Source organism: Hippocampus bargibanti, linkage group LG18, assembly GCF_051943395.1.
Source record: "Hippocampus bargibanti isolate YZ-2025 linkage group LG18, ASM5194339v1, whole genome shotgun sequence".
NCBI classification, from domain to species: Eukaryota; Metazoa; Chordata; class Actinopteri; order Syngnathiformes; family Syngnathidae; genus Hippocampus; species Hippocampus bargibanti.
Genome location: NC_142751.1, coordinates 4,173,409 through 4,198,736, shown reverse-complemented (window position 1 = coordinate 4,198,736; position 25,328 = coordinate 4,173,409). Strand labels below are relative to the sequence as shown.

General features: G+C 42.1%; 3 protein-coding genes across 4 annotated transcripts; 1 reads left to right on the top strand and 2 right to left on the bottom strand.

Moving 5' to 3' along the window:
* On the top strand, positions 1 to 4,790 carry ntmt1 (N-terminal Xaa-Pro-Lys N-methyltransferase 1). Of its 2 annotated transcripts, none has more exons than XM_089019739.1 (4): positions 1 to 191; positions 672 to 828; positions 2,640 to 2,907; positions 3,725 to 4,790. In XM_089019739.1, exons 2-4 carry the CDS (start codon positions 673 to 675, stop codon positions 3,979 to 3,981), a joined length of 681 nt encoding a protein of 226 aa, XP_088875865.1. In that variant the 5' UTR covers positions 1 to 191; position 672; the 3' UTR covers positions 3,982 to 4,790. The 2 variants fall into 2 exon arrangements, with proteins under 2 accessions (XP_088875865.1, XP_088875867.1); XM_089019741.1 differs by having other exon boundaries at positions 13 to 191; positions 2,640 to 2,892.
* A 144-nt stretch (positions 4,791 to 4,934) lies between these two features.
* On the bottom strand, positions 4,935 to 11,680 carry ndor1 (NADPH dependent diflavin oxidoreductase 1). The gene is made up of 15 exons (XM_089019737.1): positions 11,562 to 11,680; positions 11,239 to 11,378; positions 11,085 to 11,162; positions 10,859 to 10,956; positions 10,681 to 10,779; positions 10,502 to 10,603; positions 10,193 to 10,396; positions 8,727 to 8,854; positions 8,444 to 8,655; positions 7,630 to 7,737; positions 7,433 to 7,547; positions 7,198 to 7,341; positions 7,000 to 7,118; positions 5,261 to 5,355; positions 4,935 to 5,187 (listed from the first exon to the last, which is right to left on the bottom strand). The coding sequence occupies exons 2-15, from the start codon at positions 11,371 to 11,373 to the stop codon at positions 5,043 to 5,045; spliced, it is 1,782 nt and encodes a 593-aa protein (XP_088875863.1). The 5' UTR covers positions 11,374 to 11,378; positions 11,562 to 11,680; the 3' UTR covers positions 4,935 to 5,042.
* A 381-nt stretch (positions 11,681 to 12,061) lies between these two features.
* On the bottom strand, positions 12,062 to 24,589 carry lrsam1 (leucine rich repeat and sterile alpha motif containing 1). Its single transcript, XM_089019744.1, has 25 exons — positions 24,375 to 24,589; positions 23,407 to 23,575; positions 23,253 to 23,309; positions 23,091 to 23,135; positions 22,896 to 22,973; positions 22,738 to 22,806; positions 22,528 to 22,612; positions 22,327 to 22,448; positions 22,129 to 22,219; positions 20,976 to 21,085; positions 20,837 to 20,866; positions 20,566 to 20,688; positions 20,317 to 20,456; positions 19,580 to 19,624; positions 19,322 to 19,392; positions 18,110 to 18,209; positions 17,939 to 18,026; positions 17,787 to 17,861; positions 17,418 to 17,498; positions 17,085 to 17,180; positions 16,863 to 16,961; positions 16,646 to 16,777; positions 15,814 to 15,880; positions 13,130 to 13,329; positions 12,062 to 13,018 (listed from the first exon to the last, which is right to left on the bottom strand). The coding sequence occupies exons 2-25, from the start codon at positions 23,476 to 23,478 to the stop codon at positions 12,896 to 12,898; spliced, it is 2,199 nt and encodes a 732-aa protein (XP_088875870.1). The 5' UTR covers positions 23,479 to 23,575; positions 24,375 to 24,589; the 3' UTR covers positions 12,062 to 12,895.
* Between the last annotated feature and the right edge of the window lie 739 nt (positions 24,590 to 25,328).

Here is a 25,328-nt window from a genome sequence, read left to right as displayed (position 1 = left end):
AAAGGACACAGTGAAGGCCAATAGAACTATACCAAATGCAGAGGGCGCCCGCGGCGTCGCTTTTTCTGTCGGGCCCAAATAAGGAAATGACGTCAACGTCACGGCGATGGTTGCAAATAGAAAACGCAAGACCCGATACCGGTATGGGTGAACGTGGGTTCGAAGGCTAACTGGTGCGTGGGGCTAACGAGGTAAAAGTTGATCCCGTTTATGTGTTTTCTGTCTGTGTGTTTTTTTTAGCCCGCGGAAGCAGTTTGCTTTCGGTTAGCGTGCTCGATGTTAAAAGCAATGTGAGTTAGGCTTTGCAATTTGGAAGTACAGTACGACTGATCATTCGTTCTTTTAAGCGAGTCTTGTAGATGTCATTGGAGAACGTACATTTTATTCGATCAAACGGTCTGCGTGTTATAAGTTAATGTCCATTCAAGGGTTGTTGTGTCGTTATAACGGTGCCACGTGTGTGGGGGCAAAGAAGGACTACAAGTACCCCAAGAAACGTTCCATCTCCACTTTTGTTGTTTTTCGCTCGATTTTAGTTCCGACGAATTTGTGTGCAAGGGGTGTCAATAGTGAAATGCCAAATTTATTGGAAATTGCACCATTGATGGTTTTCATCCAAAATAACCATCACTAAACTCGGACACTACACTGTTTGCTGTGCTTCTATTAAGGATGGGTGACACAGTGGGAGAGACAAAGTTCTACTCCAATGCTGAGGGCTACTGGAAGGAAGTTCCGCCCACAGTGGACGGCATGCTGGGGGGCTATGGAAAGATCTCCAGCATCGATATTAATGGATCCAAGGCTTTCCTTCGCAAGTTCCTCGGAGTAATAACTATTTTTGTTAACTATTTACATTGCGCTGAGCACACAAGACATCCAAAGTGCAGTTCTATACAATAGTTGATTCGGATTCGTTAGCATAGTTCACCAAAAAAGAAAACTAAAATTGGAATCACATTTTGTAGTTGACAAATTAAAAATGAGCGCTTAAAAAAAGCATCAAAATGAATTTCTCACAATATTATTACAATACGTCTTTATGTGGCACTTTTACTAGCACTATATAACCAAATACCTTCATCTTAGCAATAACATTGTCAATCGTGATTTTATCCCAACCCATTGAGTTTAGCACGGTCCACTATCAGTCATCTTTAATTCTGATAAATGTAATCCCAATTTCATCAAGATTCATAGTCTAAAGACAACGAAAAAAAACATACAAGTGGAATGAGCAAAAATTTGTAGTCCACAAATCCCAGCAAGCAAACGTGCAATTGGGCAAAAGGACTACAAATCCCAGCAGGCCAACCCGGAAGCAAAACGATGGCATGACCAAATCGAGACTTAAAGCCAAAATCATCCTTTAAACTTTCCAATGAACCCGAAACAGAACCAATCATACACACAGCTGCAATTTCAAGGCTAAACTTTAAAACGTTCCTGAAACACTCCAGCGAAATGTTTGCAACTGCTGACTGTGAACAAGCCGCGTTAAAGGACAACCGACGTCACCGGACAAGTTGTGTCCATAATTTGTAAAATGGCTTCAAATGACTTCTACTGAGCGTATTTTAATAAGATTCCACCGTATATAGCTATATTTTGCGTTTTAAGACACGCGCTGAATATTCTGGAAGTCTTGTTTTTGAGTTGGTGACGAGTCCGTACGTGACTTCACTGAAGGAACGCCCCTGACCGAAAAAAAAGGACACATTGTAGCAGTCCTTCCATCACGTCAATGCATTTTGCTGTGCTTGTTTGGTCTGAAAACGTCATGTTGCACCAAAAAGAGCCAGAAGAGGGCGGCCAAGCTCCATATAAGGAATTTATCAGACTGTGGAAACGGGCTGATTCATTCCTCACAGGGAGGAATTTTCTGCCTCTTTTCTGGGACGCTACATTGCAGTCCAGATGCCTCAAAATGACACGGAAGCACTTCTTTAATCAATTGCAAACATGTATGCTTTCCTCTTCAGAACTATTTGAATCATATTCATAAATGGATGTGTAACAAGAAAGCATATTCTCCCAATCTGAAGCCATTGTTTTGATTCTCCAGCAATGCAAGACGTCTTGGCGTGACATCACGAACTGGGGGCGGGACTTTCTGAAAATGCCCAACTTGCAGCTCAATTTTTTGCATATTTTGGACACTTTAAGTCATTTTTATTGGTGTTTTGCATTTAAATAAAATATCATATTGCGTGTTTTGGGTATTTTAGATGCTATGAAACGTTTTTCTGATGTCAGTTCAGAAACAAAAAAGTGACGTCGGTTGTCCTTTAAGCGAAGCAGCAAAAAGCGTCACGGGAACAAAGCAAAGCACACAAACAAAACAAAGCCAGCAAGCAAGCAACATTGAATCGAAAAGACAAAAGCCGTGATAAAAAACAAAAATGTGGCTTACCTTTGGAAGTTAGGCTGGCGACGAAGGGACAAATTTCCGAATGAGTCAACCGCGATGTCATTTTTTAAAATTAGGCAAGTGAATGGTCACCTGTTAGCGGTGGCCCCGCCCCTTCTTAAAGTCCCAGGTAACCCAACAGATGCCCAGCTAAGAAATAATAAGACATTTACTTTATAATCACATTTCGAAACTCAAGGAAATGCGTTTTTGATTCCTGTGGGTGCAGGAAGGGGCAGGCAAGACCAGCGCCGGCTACGCTCTGGACTGCGGCGCGGGCATCGGCAGGATCACCAAGCGTCTGCTGCTGCCTCTCTTCAAGACGGTGGACCTGGTGGATGTGACGCAGGAGTTCCTGGAGAAAGCCAAGACATACCTGGGAGAGGATGGCAAGAGAGTGGGACACTACTTCTGTAGCGGCCTGCAGGACTTTGTACCCGAGAGTGGACGTTATGATGTCATCTGGATCCAGTGGGTCATAGGTGATTCTGTTTATGGTATCCTGACACTTCATTTGATCCGTATTTTACAGCTCAGACCATCTGAAAATGTCATCTCGGCATGGGTTATTGTAGCAATTAAGGACAAAAATGCAGATTTTTTTTTGTTAAAGACAGTGGAATCAAATGTCCTAACTGTCCTGACGGACAGTTAGGACGGCGGGGAAAAAAAATCATTGGCACCACCCTACCCACATTCGACGACTTGCACACTGCAAGAATCCAAAGGCGCGGAAAATCTTACTGGACCCTCTGCACCCTGCCCACCACCTTTTCTTGCTACTCCCCTCAGGCAGGCGCTACCGATCCATGCGCACCAAATCCAGCAGACATTTAAACAGCTTCTTCCCCCAAGCCGTTAACTCTCTAAAGCAGGGGTGTCAAAGTCATTTTTTTGCCACGGGCCACATTGTAGTTATGGTTTCCTCTCGAGTTATGAATTTGGGGAACCCATTAGAATGTTTAAATCCCTTCAAATATTACATATAGAGCACACAGCAAATTAATGAATAGCTCGTTTTCAAATCTGAAGTCAAGAATATTGACTTTTATTGTGGTTGACATGCAAAAATATGAAATTTTGGCTGAGATTTTAGCAATCATCATGGAATTTAACAAGTTAGATTTGCTTTCGCGGGCCAAAAAAAATGATGTGGTGGGCCGGATTTGGCCCGCGGGCCTTGACTTTGACACCTGTGCTCTAAACAGTAACCCAAATAGAACTGTTTCGTGCCTCCATTTTTTATGATACTAGTGCAGCGAGTTCTACCGGAGACAAATTCCTAGCAATAAAGATGATTCTGATTCTCTGCAGGCCACCTGACCGACAACCATCTGGTGGAGTTCTTGCGTCGCTGCCAAAAAGCCTTGCGGCCCAACGGCCTCATCGTCATCAAAGACAATGTTTCGTACGAAGGCGTGATCCCGGACGAGGTGGACAGCAGCGTGTGTCGAGACTTGCAGATTGTCCATAATCTGGTGGGCAGAGCGGGTCTCAGCGTCATCTACGAGGAGCAACAAGTCAACTTCCCCAAGGAGATCTACCAGGTCCACAGTCTGGCGCTGCGATAAGAAGCGCTGCAACATTTGTTGGAAGGAGCAAAGAAGAAACGAGCAACGTTGTGCTCCGAACAACGTTGCCATCATAATGGTGCAACTCTTTTAAAATGAATCTTCTGTATATAAAATGTGTTCATTTTCCCGATCGGTGACGGACAATTGGTCTGAATCTACATGCCGTGGGTTGAAGTAACAACAAGTACCGTATTTTCCACACTATAAAGCGCACTGGATTGCGAGGCGCACCTTCAACGAATGGCCTCTTCTGTAATTTTTTTCACGTACTGTATTGGACGCACTGGATTGTAGAACGCAATCTACAATGCAGCCACTAGATGGAGGTGTGCTCCTTCCATTCGATTAGTGGCCCTCGACGCCGCCTCCGAAAATCGTATATTCATTGTTTCAATGAAACTACGAACATTGAAAATAATGCATCAAAAAAGAAAATCGTGAAGAAAACACAAAATAAATTCTATAGCCACCCCCGCAAATTTTATTTTGTGATTTCCTCGCTTCATTTTCTCTTTTGATGCATTATTTTCAATGTTCGTAGCTTCGTTGGAGTACAGTGATGGTTAATTGCCGTTTTTCTGAGGTGGTCGTGAACGCCTCTCGAGTCTAACTGAAGAAGAAAAGGCAGGAAGGCCTACCTGTATTTGTTGAGACGGTCAAAACTATTATTAAAGTGTGCGTTTTAATTAACATAATCACGGTTCTTCTTTTTCGGCGCTGTAGCAGAAACTTAATAAATAAATAAATTTAATAAAACAGCGACATGGTTCACTGAACCAACAACAAGTTATAACGTAAGCATGTCTCCAGCAAGGAGCCATTTTGGGTCGGGCAACACATTCGCGTAAAGACCATACATAAGGCTCACCGAATTTTAAGGAGTCCTGTAAACTTTTAAGAAAGTAGAATATATTTCGGTTCACCTGCATAAAATACGATAGTTACCTGAATGACACTTTGGAACTTCACTTGAGGTTTATTTTAATATCCCTTCTTTCTCAATTGCAAGAGCACAAGCGTACTCGCATGGCGGCCGCTTCTGCATTGGAACGTGAAAGTCAGGACCAGGTCTCGCTCTGGAATTTGCCCGACTTCTCCATGGCCGCCAGCATGGTCTCGGCATCGTCATGGGAGACGCCTCCACGCTGTTGGAACGCCGCCATCAGAGCGTCACGCACGCCACTCGGCATGTCTTTAGCATTTCTGTGCGGAGACGTCAACCGTCAGCGAGCGTTCGTGGAAGTGTGCGGCAAGACAGAAGTCCCCAAGACCTCACCCGGCAATGTAGAAGTAGGCTCCTTTGTTGGCGATCAGGTCCCAAATGAGAGTGTCGTTCTCTCGTACGCGCTGCTGCACGTAAATCTTTTCCTCCTGTGTTGACAAAACAAATGGTTTTCACATGACGGCACCTACTTTTGATGAACAAAGTTAAAATATGGAGGGGCAGCATATATTTATTTAAATGTTGATGGAGAATAAGAAATTATCATATTTAAAGGTTTCATGCTGTTATATGCTTAGTCAACTTTCATCACTTTGCTGCAGTGAAATCTAAATTTCTCCACTGCAAGACTAATAAAGGCCAATCCAACATGTGTGACTTGAATACACAATTGAAGCAAAGACAACCTGGGGTCAATCTGAGGTCAACAGACACAGCTTGTTAAACTGTCATCTTCATCTAGGAGATCTGGCCTTGGACAGAATTTAGGACTTGGGGAAACTCCTTTATCACAGGAGTAATTTACGACTTGAAACTCTTTCACAGGAAGAGCTCATTAGCCAGGTTACACATTTATCAGTTCATGGAAAAAACAATGTTTTATTGCTGACAGCTGTTTGTGCTTAGAACTCAAGAGGTGTGGTATTCTAATCAAGAAAACTATGTTTTACTAATGTATCACTTTAATTTGCATATATATTGAGACCTCAACTTACAAACACCTTATCTTACAAACTTTTCGTCTTAAGAACCTCTAATTTATGAAAATTAAACCTTATAATAATCACTATTTTCATAATACACACCCACCACGGCTGGCAGAGTGATCTTAGGCGGAAACACACGACCGAACAGCGCTCCAGCCGGCGCTACTTTGCACACCCCCTCTCATTGAATGCACACGTCGATCGCCTACTTGGAGCTTTTTGCTGATAATTTTACTATGATTGAAAAAAAAAAACCCCACCACAGGCTCGTGTTTAGCCCAAGAAGACACAAAATAAAATCACCGGCGCTGAGAAGAAGGAGATAATTGAAAAACACGAAGGTGTGCGGTTGTGTGATTTAGTGGCAGAGCACGGCTATGCTAAGTCAACCATTGCTCCCATTCTCCGGAACACAGAAGCCATCAAAGGTGCGTCTGTTGCAAAAGGTGTTTCTGTGCTCTCAAAGCGACGGACTCGGGCAATCGAAGAAGTTGAAAAAAACTTTATTTTACAGCACAGTTTATTTCTTTAATTACAGTCCTCATGTAATGTGCCTCTCTTTGTGACTTTATGATACAATGCAGTGTATTTCTTTCATTACAATACAATATTTATTATACATAGAATAAGGTATGTTGTGTGTAGTTTTAAGGCTTATTTAGTTAAAAACTATATTTTATGGAAACCCGGGAACGGATTATTCCCATTTTAATAGTTTCCTATGGGATTATTTTTTTTGAGATACACACTTTTCGCCTTACACACTCTGTCTGGGAACCAATTAAGTTCGTAAGTTGAGGTCTCACTGTACTCCCAATAAATAGCTTGGCAGAGGGCTGCAGAATACAGGTGTCTGTCATGAATGGCTGCGTCTCCTGCCGGCAGTAAAAGACAATCTTTCTGGGGTCGAGCTTTTGTCCAGTGTCCGATCGAACATCTCTGATAAATGTTCGTAAATTCAATCCACTCCACTTTCACGGGGCCAAATTGCAGCCATTTTGCTAAATTTGGACTACTCGTGCGAGGCAGTCAAAAAGGAAGCTCAAGAACTCAAAAAGGTGTAAGCACAAGAGAAAAGCGTTCGACCTGATCCCGAGAGAAGGCAGTGAAGAGGGTCAACTGAGCAGATTTTGTCATCTCCTTCCACTCGGAACTGAAGTAAAAGTCTTTGGATTCCGATCGACAGCCAAAGAACAGAACGTTGGCTGTACGGTAAGCATGAATTCAGAAATAAATCAGGATGACGTCACCCCTCACGCGTCCCCGCAAGCGGAAAGTCCTCACCATTTTTCCCCTCAGCAGTCCTCTCTTGTAAAGCGGAGCGAAAGGGCGCCACCCCCGTTCCCGGCCCAACCATGATCACAGGGGTCTTTGGGTCCGCGGGAAAGCGAAGCGTCCCCTTTTTGACCCAGAGAGGCACGTAAACATCTACAAAACAAAAACGGGGACACATATGAGGCCTTCTGTCGATCCAGCAAAGCTCCCGGATGGAATCTAAATCAATCAACGGGATGATGACCTTTTGCGGGATCCAGCGAGGCCAACCAGGTGGAGCAGTGACCTCGGCGCGGTTTGTACATCTTGGTTTTGTATTTGACCACCGCGACCAGAATCTGGAGCCTTTGTGGGTGAGCCTGCGTGTCGCACGGAAAATGATTGATCACTCTGAAATCATACAAGAAAAAACATTGGAGAAAAAGAGGCCGTCTGGGGTACCCGGAGAGAGGAGGCGATGGAAAACGAACGGGGCTGGATGGCAGGGAAAAGATCCAGCAGGTAGTCAACCTTCAGTTGCGCCGTTGTGTGGGGGAAGTCGGCCAAGACCTGAAGCACAAAAATACAGTGAGACCTCAACTTACAAACACCTTATCTTACAAACAACTTATCTTACAAACGTCAAATTTATGAAAATTAAACCTTATAATAAGCACTATTTTCATAATACACACCCACCACGGCTGGCGGAGTGATCTTCGGCGGAAGCACACGACCGAACAGCACCAGAGGTTTAGTTACCAACAGTCCTTATGGAAGGTGACTCTCCTTCCATAAGCCATCAACGACCATCAAAAGGTAAATAAAACTTTATTTTACAGCACAGTTATTTCTTTAATTACAGTCCTCATGTAATGCGCCTCTCTTTCCAAACAGCAATTTCCTTTGACATTCAACCTCCAACGCCATTCCATCAAGCCATCAATGACCATCACAAATGTAAATAAAGTGACTTTATGATACAATGCAGTGTATTTCTTTCATTACAATACAATAGCACATGTATTATACATACAATAAGGTATGTTGTGTGTAGTTTTAAGGTTTATTTAGTTGAAAAGTATATTTTATGGAAACCCGGGAACGGATTATTCCCATTTTAATGGTTTCCTATGGGAATTTTTTTTTTTGAGATACACACTTTTCGCCTTACACACTCTGTCTGGGAACCAATTAAGTTCGTAAGTTGAGGTCTCACTGTACTTAGTGAAGGTTCGGGGGGGCAAGAGAGTCAACAAAAGGGACCCTGAGCCACCTCGAGCGTGGTGCGCCGTGGTCGATTGCAGTAGTTGTGCAGCTCCTCTTGGCCTTCAGCCGAGCTGAACTCAACCAGTTTTTCCCGCTCCAACTCGTCACCCGAGAAAGTGGCGAGCAGTTCGAAGAAGGAGCGACGAGGCACGGCGGCGATGTCCAGGTAGCTGGCCGCCAAGTCACGCAACGTGCACGGTCGTCCAAGCCTCACCGGAACTGAGCGCAGGGGGCGGTTGGGGTCATCGTGAATGAAGAAGAAGAAAGTTAATGACATCACACAGACTTACCTGCAGAGCCATTTGTCGGCGTCAGAGAGAATCTGGCCTTGGGGTCCAATCTGAGCAGTTGACAGAATTCTTCAACGTCTTCGGCCGCGTTGCAAGGACGCATCATGACGACGTCGCCTGCAGTAAAACTACACAAGGATGACCAATCAATGAATATAATACGATACATATTGATTGATATAGCGCTTTAACAACAGCTGAAGCTGGAACAAAGCGCTTAACATGGACAACTATCATATACAGGAAATAAAGCAGTCACAGAGATAGTAGAAATCATCAGGGAGTAAAACTAAGATCAAGTCTGATAAACATGAATAAATACATAAATAAAAACTATAAAAACACATAAATACACACATTTATAAATAAATAAATAAATAAATAAATAAACACTTGTTTGTTTTTTAAACTCAGTTGCTGCCATTCCCGAATTTGTTTGGGTTTTGTTGTTCTTTTTTTGTGTGTTGTTTTCTTTCAATAAAGCATTGGTCCGACCTCCGGCAATGTTTTTCCCTTCCATGAGGGGGCCGAATTTGTCTTTTGTCCATGTTCTGATGATGATGATAACAATGATAATAATAAAATTCATTTATAAGCGCCTTTCAAAACTCTCAAAGACACTTTACAGCAGTGGTCTCAAACTCCCGGCCCGCGGGCCAAATGCGGCCCCCGAAAGAATATTTTACGGCCCGCCTTGATATGAAAGATTAATGTTAGTGCGGCATGATTGATATGAATGGAACTTGTGTACGGAGCTGAACAAGTAGGCAAGATAAGCAATGTTTAGGACAGTTCATGTTCAATATTTTATTGATGTTAAGAAAGTTAAAGGTTAAAGAACTGTGAATACAGACATTTGAAACTGTATTAAAATAATTAGTTTTCCTGTGTTTTTTGTCAGTCGTCTGTAACTGCCTTATGATCATTAAATTATTTTATTTATTCATTACTGGTTCATTTATTTTTATATTCATTTTTCCATTTATTCGTTTAATTCATTTTTTGTGTGTTAAAAATAAAGATTTTGAGAACATTGGAATGTTTTATCTGTGATTTTCTTGTGGAAAAACCGATGCGGCCCAGCCTCACTCTGGCCTCCAGCGGCCCCCGGGTAAATTGAGTTTGAGACCCCTGCTTTACAGTCACAGTAAATCAATATGGATTGTATTTTGTACAGCCGCACCCATTTCAAGTTCAGATACCTCCAAACTCATATAACTTGGGAATTAACTGTTTTTTTTCGGATAAAAAAAGAGAGTCTATGATTTCTAACGCCGCATTGAATGTTTATGTCATCCTAAAACTTAATATTCTGTGGGTCCTGGAATTCAAGTGACAGTGACAAAAACCCTGGCACTGGAATGGACACATTTTTGCACATCGTCTGGCAGTCAATGAGTTAAATGCAATCAACAGAAAGTCGAGCACAGTACCACATCCAAATATCACATCAAGGTCGTCCTTACTCTATGTCGGAGCCCGTGATGTCAAACTCGATGTGCCTCACATCTTGAAAATGATTCGGGTGAGTGACTCTATCATTGCACAACAGTTTGGCGGGGAAGGGATGCGATTCAGAGAGGCCGGTTGCCATTGAAGAAATTATTTGACAATCGTCCGTCTTGTCATCGAGGTCCTCCAGAAAGTTAAACGTATACGTCGGAGGAAGACTGTGGAGGAACCAGACCAAATTCAGAGTGGATGTTAGAAAAATAAACCTCATGTAAAAATGAAGCCAAATTGAATTCAGTTTATCGAAAGAAGAAAGTACTCACGGCTGATCTTCTCTCAGTGGCGTCATATCTGCAAAACATGGGTACAGCGCAAACACTTTTCCCCAAAACGATGATAGCCACACATCAATCACCGCATCAGGCCTGTTGGAGAAACACATTTTGAATTGACCGTATGACATATCGCATACGAATGCCTGCAACAGCAAACTTGTTAGTACCCGAGGTCATGTTGGTCATCGGCAAGCCCGACGGGCAGCAGCAAAGAGGCACCCAACTGCGCCAGACGCTTGTGCAGCTTCTTGGCCACAAAATTGAACCTACAAACAAAAATAAAAGATGTACTGTACTCGATACAAATTGTTCCTAACGAGCACCCTGATCATGAACAAGACTAACTTTGGGTAGGACGAATCTCCCAGACCCAGCACGGCACAGTCCAACCGGCGTAGAGATCCAATCAGTAAAGACTTTCTGAAGAGAAACTTCCAGAAGTTCTTTGGAGAGAAACATAACTGAGCACAGTTAGAATATTGTTTTGAGCAATAAGTCTATTTAAAAATATTTGAGGTAATAAAATTCACAACTCGCAACAAGTTTAACCAACAAAGACTTGAAGCATTACCTTCATGTTGTCAGGAGGATCTCCTTGGCCAGTGGTTGAGCAGACAAAAACGACCAGTGACTCTGAGATCAAATTAGCCTGTTAGAAGAGAGGCCACAACAAAAGTGAGAGCAGTTCTATTTGCCACAATGTCGTACCAAAGTGGTAATCTTACAACATTATAGTCATCGAGTGATGACAAATGCACTCGTAGACGCCTTCTGATGGCCTGCCTGAAAATCCTCTGGGCTGTGTCCTGGGCAGTCCCGGTTTGGCTCCCGTAAAGGACGAGCAAAGCTGGGACTGACATTGTGACTGAAAGAGTCGAAAGGTGGTGAATAACACTTGATATATGCATGGCGGACATTTGTATTTATCTTTCAGACCCAGTGGAACATAGTTAGCGACTAGCAGGATAGCAAAATAACGTGACGTTGTATATTTGTTTCTTTTCAGCTTTTATATAAATTTAAAACATTCCAAAAGTCAGACACTTACGGTTCCTGACAACATCAATGACGAGAATCGCTAAAAAGTGAAGAAAAGTCAATCTCAGACAGCAGCCCGATTCATCATTTTTACATGACTGTCACAATTTACGGCAAAAAAAAAGTCGCGCTGCGATTGGTCAACTAGCGGTACGTTCAATGTTCATAAAAAGATCGGAATTTTTAATAGCGATGGTATTTTGTCACTGTACTGTTCTGTACTTCTTTTCCTTTCGGCTTTTCCCTTCAAGGGGTCACCACAGCGAATCAGTGTCCTCCATCTTAAAGAGGCTTGATTCGCATGTCTGTATTTATCCGGGCTTGGGACTGGCTGTACTTTTTTTTTACAAGCATTGTAAAAAAAATATTAAAATATACCTGATTTTATGACGCGTAGAGGCCCCTATCTGTGATTGTTTTCTCCAACATTTATTTTTCACACACTTGGCAGGAAACCATAACTGCAAGTTATTACACGACCCGCAATAAACCCAAACAGTTCACAAGAAAAAAGTAGACATCTTTGACCTTTTATTTGTGATCACACTCGTCAATTGCCTAATGTATTTCCATATCAATATAGTTACACAGCAACAGCAATATATATATATATATATATATATATATATATACACACACAGTAAAGTCTTGTTATATCGATATCGGTTATATAGATTGTACCGCTTATTACGATACTATTTCTATGACCGCAAGGAGAAAATTACATGCGCGCAGGGTCGGATATTCCCGGTTATATCGATATTTTTCGGACTCCCGAGAATATCGATATAACGAGACTTTACTGTATATATATATATATATATGCATTGACTACACATGAGTAAGAGAAAGTAGCATATGTTTTATATTACATCATATTTTAACACAGTAAGTAAGAGCACTTGTTAGTGATGGCTGCAGAAAGGATTTTTAGTTCATTAATATATAGTGCATCACAATTATAATAAGAGTGACAGTTGTTTAAAACATATGGATAAGGCTGGGGGAGGGGCATGCCAGCAGAACATAAGTCCTTCCCTGCAGATAATGTTGGTTTTAACTGCAAGTTGGTTGCTTTCTCTGTTCAGGTAAGAGAATTTGATACAGCTCTGTGATTGGACATTATGTTGTATATAAAGATCAAAACACGTCCATTGCAATGAATGAGACATAAAATGAAAATAGTACAAACTTTGCATCGGGTTTTTGGTTAGTGTGGGAAAAGTGGCGCAGCATTTTTTGTTTTTCAAAACATCTACTTAAAGCGCGCCTACACATGAATTCAGCAGCAACGTCGTCGTCATGCACGTTGCCCGAAATAAAGTGTCAAAGCCGCAGTTGCTTTTAGCTGCGGTAAAGGCGAATGCGCTGCGAGACGGCGCCTCGACACAGTGGGCAGTTCTGCAGGGCGTCGCTACAAACCTGACAACAGCAAACGTGGCCACAGGGCAGAAAGATCACTTGGGCCTGGGGACAAGCAAAAGCAAACAATTATTCATTTGACACCAAGCGAGAAGGCTCATTCCGCTTCACAACTACTTTTGGAAGTAAGATTTGATTTTTAACAGATTTTTTTACCCCGGTTTCCATGCAGACCACACACTCGGAGCCTCCCGGTCCCTCCACCGGGCTCGGGGCCGAGGGGGTGATTGGGGTTCCGGGGGAGAGCGGCGGGCTTGGTGTCAAGCTGCTGGAGGTGTTGGGAATGGATGGAAAGAAGGAGGAGGATGGCTCGGGTGGGGCGATTTCTTCGCTCTGCTCCACCGACTTACAGGCGCCTAAAAAAAAACAAGGGGTGATATACGTGCAGATATGAAACAGAAACACTTGGCGGCCCCGTCAATGCTGTAAAATAAAAGTTGGTATTCAAATATGCAAAATGCTCTCCTTTGCTACGCTCACACGGAACAGAGGAAGCGCCACTAATGGTGTTTGGGCAACCTTTTGGGTCATCCACATTTTTTTTTTTTCACGTGTTCCCAAGCATGCGAGACCTGTCAGTGGATAAAGCCGAACACGGACAAAACCGGCATTGGTTAGTGTAATGTATGTGGCAATGCGTGCGTGTTTGACCTTCAGGCTGGCGTTCTCGAGCCCAGTTCAAAAGAGCTTTTTGGATGCCAACTTCAACAATGCCAAGCTGTAAACACAAGGTAGAAATAAAAGGATGAGCCAAAATAGCACAAATATACTGTAAGATATCTTTTTTTCCCTCCTTGATTATAAAGCAAATTAATTATGACTGAAAATAATGAATGATGACTAGAAGATGTAAATTGTCCTTGAGAGTTTTGAAAGGCACCTATAAATAAAATTAATTATTGTTATTATCTTCTTTTCCTATCGGCTTTTCCCTTCAGGGGTCGCCACAGCGAATCAGTGTCCTCCGTCTTCAGAGGTTTGATTCACATTTTTGTTTTGGCCATGCTTTTACATTGGATGCCCTTTCTGACACGACCCTCTGTATTTACCCGGGCTTGGGCCCGGCACAATAAGACACTGGCTTGTGTCCCCTTGTAGCTACAGAACAAGATTATTATTATTATTATTATTATTATTATTATTATTATTATTATCATTATTATCATCATATTATTATTATCATATTATTATCATCATTATTATTATTATTATCATCATCATCATTATCATTATTATCATCATTATCATTATTATTATTATTATTATTATCATCATTATTATTATTATTATAAGGCAGGATAATGGAACTTCTTATGTCCAAGCCAGTAGAATAGAGTGATTACGCGGGATGTTAGCAAATGCTATTTCAGACATCAAATCTTTGTTTATCGGTTCGAATCTACCGCATATGCAAGGGAAAGTCAACCCGATTGGAAATGGTGTTGTTGTCTTCCGACCTTCTTCAGGTCAGATGAGTTCATGTGACGAAGCGCCTCCGTGGTCACGCGATGGTGGGCCATGATGGGCAAGTAATGCTGCACGGACAGTTTGCACAGGATATTCACTAAGTCTTTTTCCACTCCGGCTTCCTTTGATGGACACACATCAGGAAAAAAAAAGATTGTTTCCAGATGCTTTGGGCAAATTTGATGCTCTGAGATGTGCAGCGGCGTACCTGCATGCGAAGCGACAAGGGCTTGGCGTCCAGCAGTCTCTGGTACTGAATCATCCAGTAGTTCTGCTGGGTGGACTCTGACTTGAGCTCCATTTCTGCCTGGAAATTCAAAGGGCTTGTTAGCAGGGTTCAAATACTTTTTCACAGCACTGTAGTACTAACAGTAGCTGGGAAGTAATGAGAGCAATAAAGCTTTCATAATCACGAGTGGCGTTTGCTTACCAGAACTTGCAGCAGTTCTTGCTCTCTCTGGTGCTTCTGTTTCAACAGTTGCTGCAACAAATCGCCGAGGGCCGTGCGCTGGTCCACGAGCACTTCCTGCATGCGTGCACACACCAGAAGATGAACACGGAAAAATAACACATTTTAATGCAGCCACGACTCGTCTAGTGAAACATTTGAGGCCTAACAAATCGACCAACAAAAGGCTAAAAATTAACATGGAAGCGTGCCGTACAACCAAAGTATACCATCGTCAAAAAGAAAGAGAAAACTAAGAGCAAATGGGTGTGGGCAAATTAAAAATGAGGGAAGGGGGGAGGGGTTGACACCCACCTGCAGGCTCTCGGCATCCAGATTGCGTCTTTTAACTTCCAGTTTTGTCAGCTGCATTAATTCGCCCTCAATAAGCTTGATCTGGAAGAGCGGAAAAGGCAACATGAAACTAGCAGGGGGGAAGCGGCAAGACCACACACTCGGAGCCTCCCGGTCCCTCCACCGGGCTCGGGGCCGAGGGGGTGATTGGGGTTCCGGGGGAGAGCGGCGGGCTTGGTGTCAAGCTGCTGGAGGTGTTGGGAATGGATGGAAAGAAGGAGGAGGATGGCTCGGGTGGGGCGATTTCTTCGCTCTGCTCCACCGACTTACAGGCGCCTAAAAAAAAACAAGGGGTGATATACGTGCAGATATGAAACAGAAACACTTGGCGGCCCCGTCAATGCTGTAAAATAAAAGTTGGTATTCAAATATGCAAAATGCTCTCCTTTGCTACGCTCACACGGAACAGAGGAAGCGCCACTAATGGTGTTTGGGCAACCTTTTGGGTCATCCACATTTTTTTTTTTTCACGTGTTCCCAAGCATGCGAGACCTGTCAGTGGATAAAGCCGAACACGGACAAAACCGGCATTGGTTAGTGTAATGTATGTGGCAATGCGTGCGTGTTTGACCTTCAGGCTGGCGTTCTCGAGCCCAGTTCAAAAGAGCTTTTTGGATGCCAACTTCAACAATGCCAAGCTGTAAACACAAGGTAGAAATAAAAGGATGAGCCAAAATAGCACAAATATACTGTAAGATATCTTTTTTTCCCTCCTTGATTATAAAGCAAATTAATTATGACTGAAAATAATGAATGATGACTAGAAGATGTAAATTGTCCTTGAGAGTTTTGAAAGGCACCTATAAATAAAATTAATTATTGTTATTATCTTCTTTTCCTATCGGCTTTTCCCTTCAGGGGTCGCCACAGCGAATCAGTGTCCTCCGTCTTCAGAGGTTTGATTCACATTTTTGTTTTGGCCATGCTTTTACATTGGATGCCCTTTCTGACACGACCCTCTGTATTTACCCGGGCTTGGGCCCGGCACAATAAGACACTGGCTTGTGTCCCCTTGTAGCTACAGAACAAGATTATTATTATTATCATCATCATTATTATTATTATCATTATTATTATCATTATTATTAATATTATTATCATCATCATCATTATTATTATTAATATTATTATCATCATCATTATTATTATTATTATCATCATCATCATTATCATTATTATCATCATTATCATTATTATTATTAATATTATTATTATCATCATTATTATTATTATTATAAGGCAGGATAATGGAACTTCTTATGTCCAAGCCAGTAGAATAGAGTGATTACGCGGGATGTTAGCAAATGCTATTTCAGACATCAAATCTTTGTTTATCGGTTCGAATCTACCGCATATGCAAGGGAAAGTCAACCCGATTGGAAATGGTGTTGTTGTCTTCCGACCTTCTTCAGGTCAGATGAGTTCATGTGACGAAGCGCCTCCGTGGTCACGCGATGGTGGGCCATGATGGGCAAGTAATGCTGCGCGGACAGTTTGCACAGGATATTCACTAAGTCTTTTTCCACTCCGGCTTCCTTTGATGGACACACATCAGGAAAAAAAAGATTGTTTCCAGATGCTTTGGGCAAATTTGATGCTCTGAGATGTGCAGCGGCGTACCTGCATGCGAAGCGACAAGGGCTTGGCGTCCAGCAGTCTCTGGTACTGAATCATCCAGTAGTTCTGCTGGGTGGACTCTGACTTGAGCTCCATTTCTGCCTGGAAATTCAAAGGGCTTGTTAGCAGGGTTCAAATACTTTTTCACAGCACTGTAGTACTAACAGTAGCTGGGAAGTAATGAGAGCAATAAAGCTTTCATAATCACGAGTGGCGTTTGCTTACCAGAACTTGCAGCAGTTCTTGCTCTCTCTGGTGCTTCTGTTTCAACAGTTGCTGCAACAAATCGCCGAGGGCCGTGCGCTGGTCCACGAGCACTTCCTGCATGCGTGCACACACCAGAAGATGAACACGGAAAAATAACACATTTTAATGCAGCCACGACTCGTCTAGTGAAACATTTGAGGCCTAACAAATCGACCAACAAAAGGCTAAAAATTAACATGGAAGCGTGCCGTACAACCAAAGTATACCATCGTCAAAAAGAAAGAGAAAACTAAGAGCAAATGGGTGTGGGCAAATTAAAAATGAGGGAAGGGGGGAGGGGTTGACACCCACCTGCAGGCTCTCGGCATCCAGATTGCGTCTTTTAACTTCCAGTTTTGTCAGCTGCATTAATTCGCCCTCAATAAGCTTGATCTGGAAGAGCGGAAAAGGCAACATGAAACTAGCAGGGGGGAAGCGGCATGCAAAGGTTAGCGTGGGGAATTTTGTGAAATGTGGTTTTAGTCATGGTCGTTAAATATCTTGTCGAGACTACTTGAGGTGAAGGGCTTGATTCTTCCTGTGACGTCCATGAAAAAAATGGATGGATGAATAATGGATGGTGCTATCTAACGCCTTGGAAATGCCCTCTCAAAATAAAAATAAAATAAAAAAGTAGAACGACACCATCTTTAAAAGACTTCGGCGTTCCCCCAAACTGACCTGGTTGCGGATATAACCGTGGACGGAATCTTTCTGCAACTGCAGTGCTTGGAACGCTGCTTTCTGCATCTCCTCCTGCAATGTATTGAAACACAAGTCGTGAGATTTCACGCGGCTTAAAATACCCGCTTTTTTGGCCAGTGAAGACATACCTCCTGTAGAATTTGGGCAATGGCTTTTGATTTATCCAAAACTTGGATGGAGAGCATCTTATCAAACTTTTTCTCCAAATTCTCCATACTGTACACAAAACAAGGGGGAAAGACCATCACACATCATCAGGCTTTGAGAGCGGGGTGCGCTGATAGTTCCGAGTTTGAAACCTTCGGTAGGCCTCGGACATCAAGCTCTTTCTTCGATAGTCGCTGGCCTCTTGAAGGAGGCTCACGGCGCAGCTGTCTGACAGCATCTTCTGCATGGCCGCTGCAAAGGATGCAGAGAAGAAGAGTTCAAAAGCCGATTAGTAAGATCATCGATTCTGAAGAGGGTAAAAATACAAAAACTGGTTTAGCTTGGAGAGAATTTTCAGGAGCAATTTGACATTGGCATTTGCCACTATGACCGTCATTCATATTCGGAGGTTTAACGTTCCTTTTTTGCAACTGAAATCCCAAAGCCCATCCCCAACCTCTCCTCAGTCCATTTCCTCACACTCATCACCCAATATGTGTAAGACACAGGTGTCAAAGACAAGGCCCAAGGGCCAAATCTGGCCCGCCATATCATTTTATTCGGCCCGTGAAAGCGAATTAAACTTGTGAAATTCAATGATGCTTGTAGCTAAAGTAACAACCAAATTTTCAAATTGTGCCATATAAACCACAATAACAGTCATTATTTTTTACTTCAAATTTGAAAAGTAGTTATTCATTAATTTTTGTGCACTCGATATTGTCATGATCTGGTTGGCGACCAACGGGGGGCGCTGTCGGCCCCGCCTGCACCTGCACAGGTGCTGGTCGTCCCGATCAGATTGGCGACCAACAGGTAGCGACGTCAGCCCTGCCTGCAGCCTCGCAGGTGCTGGTCGTTTTAATCACTGACACTTAAAAGGACACCCGGCACGACCATCCGGTGTCGGTTCATTGTTTGCTGCATGTTGCTTGCATGCATTGTGTATGCTGTGCAAGTGTTTGTTTAACCTTGGCAGACTTTTACTTTTTGTCTTCTTTTGATACTTTGTATTTTTTCTGTTCAGATGATTTTGATGTTTTACATTTTGTTCCTGCTGACCTTTATTTTAATACAATTTGTCAAACAACCTCCTGCTCCCTCCTGCCTGCTTTTTGGGATCCGCACCCGCCATCACCACCCTGCAAACTGTGACAGATATGTGATATGTGGAGGGGATTAAACATTCTAATGGCTTCCGCAAAACGCCTCCCGAAAGGAAACCGTAACTACAACGTGGCCTATTGCAAAAAATGTCTTGTGTAAGATATGGCTCCAGTTTTTGATGAGTTTAATTTCCACCAACTCGGACTGTCGCTTTAAATCCGACATTAAAAAAAAAAAGGTGTAAAAGGCTCCCTTACCTGCCACCTCTCGCTTCCTCAGAGAGTTGGCCTCTTCCTGCGTGATGGCGGTCAGCTGTTCCATATGGATCCTGTAAGAAAAAAAACAGCACAGCACATCAGCGGGAGCAGAGTCAAAGGTGCTCAAATATTCACAAATACAAAGGCAGCGCATTTGATTCAGGCTGTGAGGAAAACTAACGCATCGCAATGCTTGAATTGCAGATTTTAATTTTTTTTTGGGGGAGCATCACAAGTGACTGATTATCTTTCACTCACCGATCTTCCTCCATGGCTTGAAGAAACTCTGCGCTCTTTTTCTGCCTGTAGAGGTACACAAGTACAGTGAGACCTCAACTTACAAACACCTTATCTTACAAACGTCAAATTTATGAAAATTAAACCTTATAATAAGCACTATTTTCATAATACACACCCACCACGGCTGGCGGAATGATCTTCGGCGGAAGCACACGACCGAACAGCACCACAGGTTAAGTTACCAACAGTCCTTATGGAAGGTGACTCTCCTTCCATAACCCATCAACGACCAACAAAAAGGTAAATAAAACTTTATTTTACAGCACAGTTTATTTCTTTAATTACAGTCCTCATGTAATGCGCCTCTCTTTCCAAACAGCAATTCCCTTTGACCTTCGACCTCCAACGCCATTCCATCAAGCCATAAATGACCATCACAAATGTAAATAAAGTGACTTTATGATACAATGCAGTGTATTTCTTTCATTACAATACAATAACAAATTTATTATACATAGAATAAGGTATGTTGTGTGTAGTTTTAAAGCTTATTTAGTTAAAAAGTATATTTTATGGAAACCCGGGAACGGATTATTCCCATTTTAATAGTTTCCTATGGGAAATTTATTTTTGAGATACACACTTTTCGCCTTACACACTCTGTCTGGGAACCAATTAAGTTCATAAATTGAGGTCTCATTGTAAAACAGTTCACAGATCAAGCAAGCACCCTCCCATGCGTTGGGGTGCGCTACCTGTTGTCATCCAACAGCATGTTGCTGATGCGACTGCTGATGTTGTCTTCGGCGTGTCGTACTTTTTCTAACAACAATAACCGCTCAGACTCCTGCGCCCGCTGCTGCTTGGTGACGCCATGCTCCAGACGCTCCTGCTCCTAAACGTCACAGCAAAAAGTGACTCTTTAAAAAAAAATATGAGACAGAGAAAAATAAAAAGATGCAATGACCGCACCTATGAGAAAAAAAAAAATGAAAACAGCATACCTGACGAACCGAGTTGAGAATGTTGACTTTACGAGAGGTGTTCATGAGCAGAAGCTGAGTGTGCTCATTTTGTTTTTCCTCTCGGTGTCGCTCAAAGGCCAGTTTTTCCTCCTGTTTCTGAATCTGACAAAAAAATAATTAAATGACACCAATATAACCAAAATATAAACCAAATATATGATGAGATCTGCGGCTTTTTTTTTTCAGTTTGGCTTCGGTGAGCAAGAAACCCGAAAGCTAAAAGCTCATTTTGGAAGCGGAAGACACGTACCTTTCTCTTCTCGTAGTCACTGAATTTATTCTGCAACAACAGTGAGGAAACATTTCACATGACAACTGAACAGTATGCACTTTGAAAACGTGACCATACAAGTGGAATGAGATTTACTCCAATACATGGAATCCTCTACCTGCCAGGCAGCATCTGCTTCGTCCACACAATCAGCGCTTTGTTTACCGCTGTCATTTTCCAGCACAGGCAGCAGATACTGTGATGGAGGACAGTACTCCTCTCCTAACTCTGGACGGGGGGGAGGAAAAATATTGTTTCTCGAAAACTGAGCATGTTTACCGTATTTTTTGGATTATAAATCGCAGTTTTTTTCATAGTTTGGTCGGGGGTGCTATTTATAAATCGGAGCGACTTATACAGTAAAGTCTCGTTATATCGATATTCAAGGGAGTCCGAAAAAATATCGATATAACCGGGACTATCGATATATCCGACCCTGTTTGCATGTAATTTTCTCCGTGCGTGCATCGAAATAGTATCGATATAACCGGGACTATCGATATATCCGATATCGATATAACGAGACTTTACTGTATATGCTTTTTTTTTATTACTGTATATCATTTCACATGTTATTTTCACATTAAACCGCAAGAGCGCGCTCTAGGCCTGTGCTGATATTGCATGGGCTTCAGTGACAGACAAAGCATGGGCTTCAGTGAAAACCGAAACCATCCTGTCGGGATTCAGAAAGGCTGGAATAATTGGAACTGCAACTGACGAGTCTGATGTAAGCGACGTAGAAGAGGAAGTGGCGCCTTTCTCTACCTGCCGAGTTGGGGGAGTTATTTAAAAGTGACACCGAGGATGAAGATTTCCTTGGATTTGGTGATTTGGAGTAAAACCTGATATTTTGGTAAACTTGTTAGCATGTTCTTTGTGCTAGAGTTATCTGAATAACTCTTGTAAAAGACTGCTGTGGGTTACCAAAAAGGAGGTGTGTCCATCGGAGTTGCGTAGAGCGAGAGCTGCGGTGTTATGTTGGGAAAAAAAAAGAAGTGAAACGGAGCCTGATGTTCTGTATTTTATTTTAATTTAATGTATTTATTTTAAATTGCTTTTCAAGATGACATGTATGTTGTTTGGTGTTGGATTTTATCAAATAAATTTTCCCCAAAAATGCGACTTATCCTCCAGTGCGACCTATATGTTTTTTTCTTCTTAATTATGCATTTTTTGGCTGGTGCGACCTATAATCCGGAGCGACGTATAATCCAAAAAATATGGTAGTCATGGTCTCTTTTGCGGTTATGACTTTAACAGATCCTCACCAGAGCACAGGAAGTGTTGGACGCTCGCTGTCCCTTCCGCACATACGGATGCAGGAGGATAAGTCATTGTGGATGCATCCAAGATGAGGTTCTGTCAAGGCAAGACACACGCACATTCATTCGCCGGGAGAAACCGTTTTGTGAGTCGCCGTGTGTGAATGCGAGAGTCCGAACCTAATTCCAAAGGCGAACACGTACCTCCAGCGTGCGGAGGTAAGCAAACGTTTGGGGAATTCGGATGATGAGGTTGTCACTCACGTCCAGAGTACGTAAACTGCACAGAGCGCTAATTCCAGAGGGGAGCTCGCTGAGACAGTTGCCTAAAACCACAAAGAAAATACTGATTTCAATTCAATTCGGAAGGAGATGAGAATCAAATCCGATGCTCGGGCATTCAACCTTTCAAATTGAGAGTCTGCAGGAGTTTTAGATCCCCAATGGATTCCGGAAGGCTCTTTAAACGATTCTTCTCCACATTCAAAATCTAATAAAAAACAAACGGCAACAGAGGATAAGTGACACGCGCACAGAACTCACGTTGATCTTTCTTTCCATTATGGGAGGAATAAAGGTCTTTTTCTGATTCTGAAGAGTTGAGAGGGGCTCTACCTGCAGAGACGTCAGATTCCCAATGTCTTGAGGGAGTGAATTCAGCTTATTATCATGCAAATCCAAAACCTTGATTCAAAGAGAGACACGGGGAAAGATTTGTAGTTTGTCAGGAAGCTTCAACTAAGCTATAATTATTCAATTGGATTTTTTTTTACCTTTAGAGTGCCAAAGGAGACAATGTCGCTTCCTTTGGGAAGCAACGACTTGAGCTCATTGCTGTGTAAGATGAGGACCTGTGGTAAAATCAAAACAACAAATGTGTCTTCAAATGACATGACAAATGTCTTGTTGGCGAGAGCTACGGATGTACAGTTGTGTCTATTCTGTTCTCTTTAGCTTTTTATTTGTACCTTTTTCTGGAGAAATTTGCAAATCGAAAAGGCACTTAAGGGGATCTGTGAAAAAAAAGCAGAAGAAAATATTAGGTGCAAAATTAAAAATATTAGGTGCAAAATTAAGACAGGGTCTTGCAAATTGACTGTTGCTGCAAAAACAGGAGACAACATTCTCACCTCTGAAAGCTCGCACGATGAAATGTCCAGGATGTCATCGGCACCTGCTTCCTTTGACTGGAGAAAAGAAGTGAGTTGGTTTTACATCCTTTCATAGTCCTGATTACAAGCTGTTTTGTCACATTGTAATATCCACCATTATCATGTTTTATACCCGACACAGCTGATATTCAAGTCTCTTCTGTGAGTCATCACTAGGTTTCTTCTTTCTGAAGAATAGAGGCATCCTGTATCCTTCTTGAACTGCTGCGAGTTGGGCCTTCACTCGCTTGAAAAGGCTGATGGGCTCAGTTGGAACCACTCAAGAAGCCTCCCCCGGTACTCTAAAATGAAAAGACAACATACATAGGTTCTGTACTACCGAGAAAAAAAAGATGGCTGACCTGCAGTCGCCCTGACAAAAGGACAAGCAAATCTAATTTATCATCAACAATAAGTATCACTTTAGTTGCCTTTCAATGAATTGTCATCTCAAAGTCAAAGTCAGCTTTATTGTCAAATATGCTAATATGCATGACATACAGCACAGATGAAATGACCTCACACTTTAATTTATTATATAACAATGGATATGTATCACATGATATTCAATATTTCTGTTTGGCATACAATTCCTATTGCACTAAATTTGACAACAGAAGGGCGTGTCGACACGAGACATGAGCGCACTTGCACTTGTGGCCTCAAAAAACGGCATTTAGCCATTCACGATCATTGACTGCTCTATTGCAATAATCCTTGTCAATACTTGGTTTAAAATGCGTGGATGTGTAATCGTTTTGGATGTTATTTGTTTTTAAAGAGGCATGGGAGGAGACTGCGTAAACATAGTTGAAGGTCAGACGTCATACGACGATGTTAAGTGGGCGGGTCAGTTTCCGAAGCTAGCAACGCAAATTCTCGGATAGGCCAGACGTAAATAATTAACAAATAATCTACGCCAATTTCGCCACCTTTAAACCAAATTCGTGAAAACTACATATTTGCCTACCCCTACACGTGTTTACTTCGTGACAATATTGGGAATTAAGGCCGTTTTCCTTTATTATGATATAGTTCGTTAGCAAACGCGGCTAGCACCGAATGTTTACGGACAATCACGAAAGTGATGTTTATACTCACACTGAGTAAATTCCCACCTTTCCTTGTCGATCTTTCTTGAATTTAAATTGGGATCTTTCTCCTCACTTATACTTTGCATTAACCATTATTTGAACAGCGTAGTGCCTACATCAAACACACACATTCGAGTTCGGAACACCAATTCATCAATAATCCTTTGGTAAATCCCTCTTGGTCCTGACCGCAAGAGATGTGACTGTCCAAAACACACGGATGCGCAGCTGGTACTTCTGTTTTGTATTTTGGTACATCATACTTTACAACGGCACGTTGCTGCCAACTACTGGTCCGTTGTTTTTACGCATACATACATTGAACAAAAATAATCAAATACGTAAGCAGGTCAAGGATCCGCTAACATTTAGCGCCTAACAAGTTCCACATACAGCATTTGCATGTGCATTTGAATTATTCAATTATCTTAAATAAAGGTATAATGTGGCCGTATGAAATAATTTCCCCAGTGGCACATACATTATTACCTTGGCGATCATTCATATTGTTGATTAAAGTGCTCGAGTTCAGAGTTGTACTTTAGGGAAGTTAGTGTTGTCAATTATTAGTTCTATTTTTAATACAATACTTTTTTATATCCAAACATTACGTTGCAAGAGCAATTAATCCAAGCTCCGATTAATTTTATCTGCTTAATGCGCACCTCGTAGTTTATCCGCTAGAGGTCCCTCTTTACTTGGATTTCAATACCCGTTTTTTTTTCAAATCTGAATGCTTATCATGGGTGGGGGACAATTTTGGCACCGACATGTTGGAAAAAAAGCAATTTATTTTGCAGCTGTTAATAAACTATCAAAAAATTGGAGTAGTGTGGCTCAGCTATTACCAATAGTCTTTTTGGGGTATTTAATTTATCTTACTATGACTCAGGTCGCAGTTTAAATTGCAAATCACAGAAAAATATGTACCTTTTAGATCGTAGAGTACACTTTGTTTAAA

What these genes read in the sequence shown, in the direction of transcription:
- ntmt1 (XM_089019739.1), top strand. Translation starts at nt 673, where the DNA reads ATGGGTGACACAGTGGGAGAGACAAAGTTCTACTCCAATGCTGAGGGC. An exon ending in TCCTTCGCAAGTTCCTCGGA is followed by an intron (nt 829 to 2,639) that starts GTAATAACTATT and finishes CTGTGGGTGCAG; the next exon opens with GAAGGGGCAGGCAAGACCAG. An exon ending in CATAGGTGATTCTGTTTATG is followed by an intron (nt 2,908 to 3,724) that starts GTATCCTGACAC and finishes GATTCTCTGCAG; the next exon opens with GCCACCTGACCGACAACCAT.
- ndor1 (XM_089019737.1), bottom strand. Translation starts at nt 11,373, where the DNA reads ATGTCAGTCCCAGCTTTGCTCGTCCTTTACGGGAGCCAAACCGGGACT. An exon ending in GACTGCTGAGGGGAAAAATG is followed by an intron (nt 7,119 to 7,197) that starts GTGAGGACTTTC and finishes CTTACCGTACAG; the next exon opens with CCAACGTTCTGTTCTTTGGC. An exon ending in CTGCCTTCTCTCGGGATCAG is followed by an intron (nt 5,356 to 6,999) that starts GTCGAACGCTTT and finishes TTGTCAACACAG; the next exon opens with GAGGAAAAGATTTACGTGCA.
- lrsam1 (XM_089019744.1), bottom strand. Translation starts at nt 23,478, where the DNA reads ATGCCTCTATTCTTCAGAAAGAAGAAACCTAGTGATGACTCACAGAAG. An exon ending in CATCGTGCGAGCTTTCAGAG is followed by an intron (nt 23,136 to 23,252) that starts GTGAGAATGTTG and finishes TTTTTTTCACAG; the next exon opens with ATCCCCTTAAGTGCCTTTTC. An exon ending in CAAGCCATGGAGGAAGATCG is followed by an intron (nt 19,393 to 19,579) that starts GTGAGTGAAAGA and finishes TTTTTCTTACAG; the next exon opens with GATCCATATGGAACAGCTGA.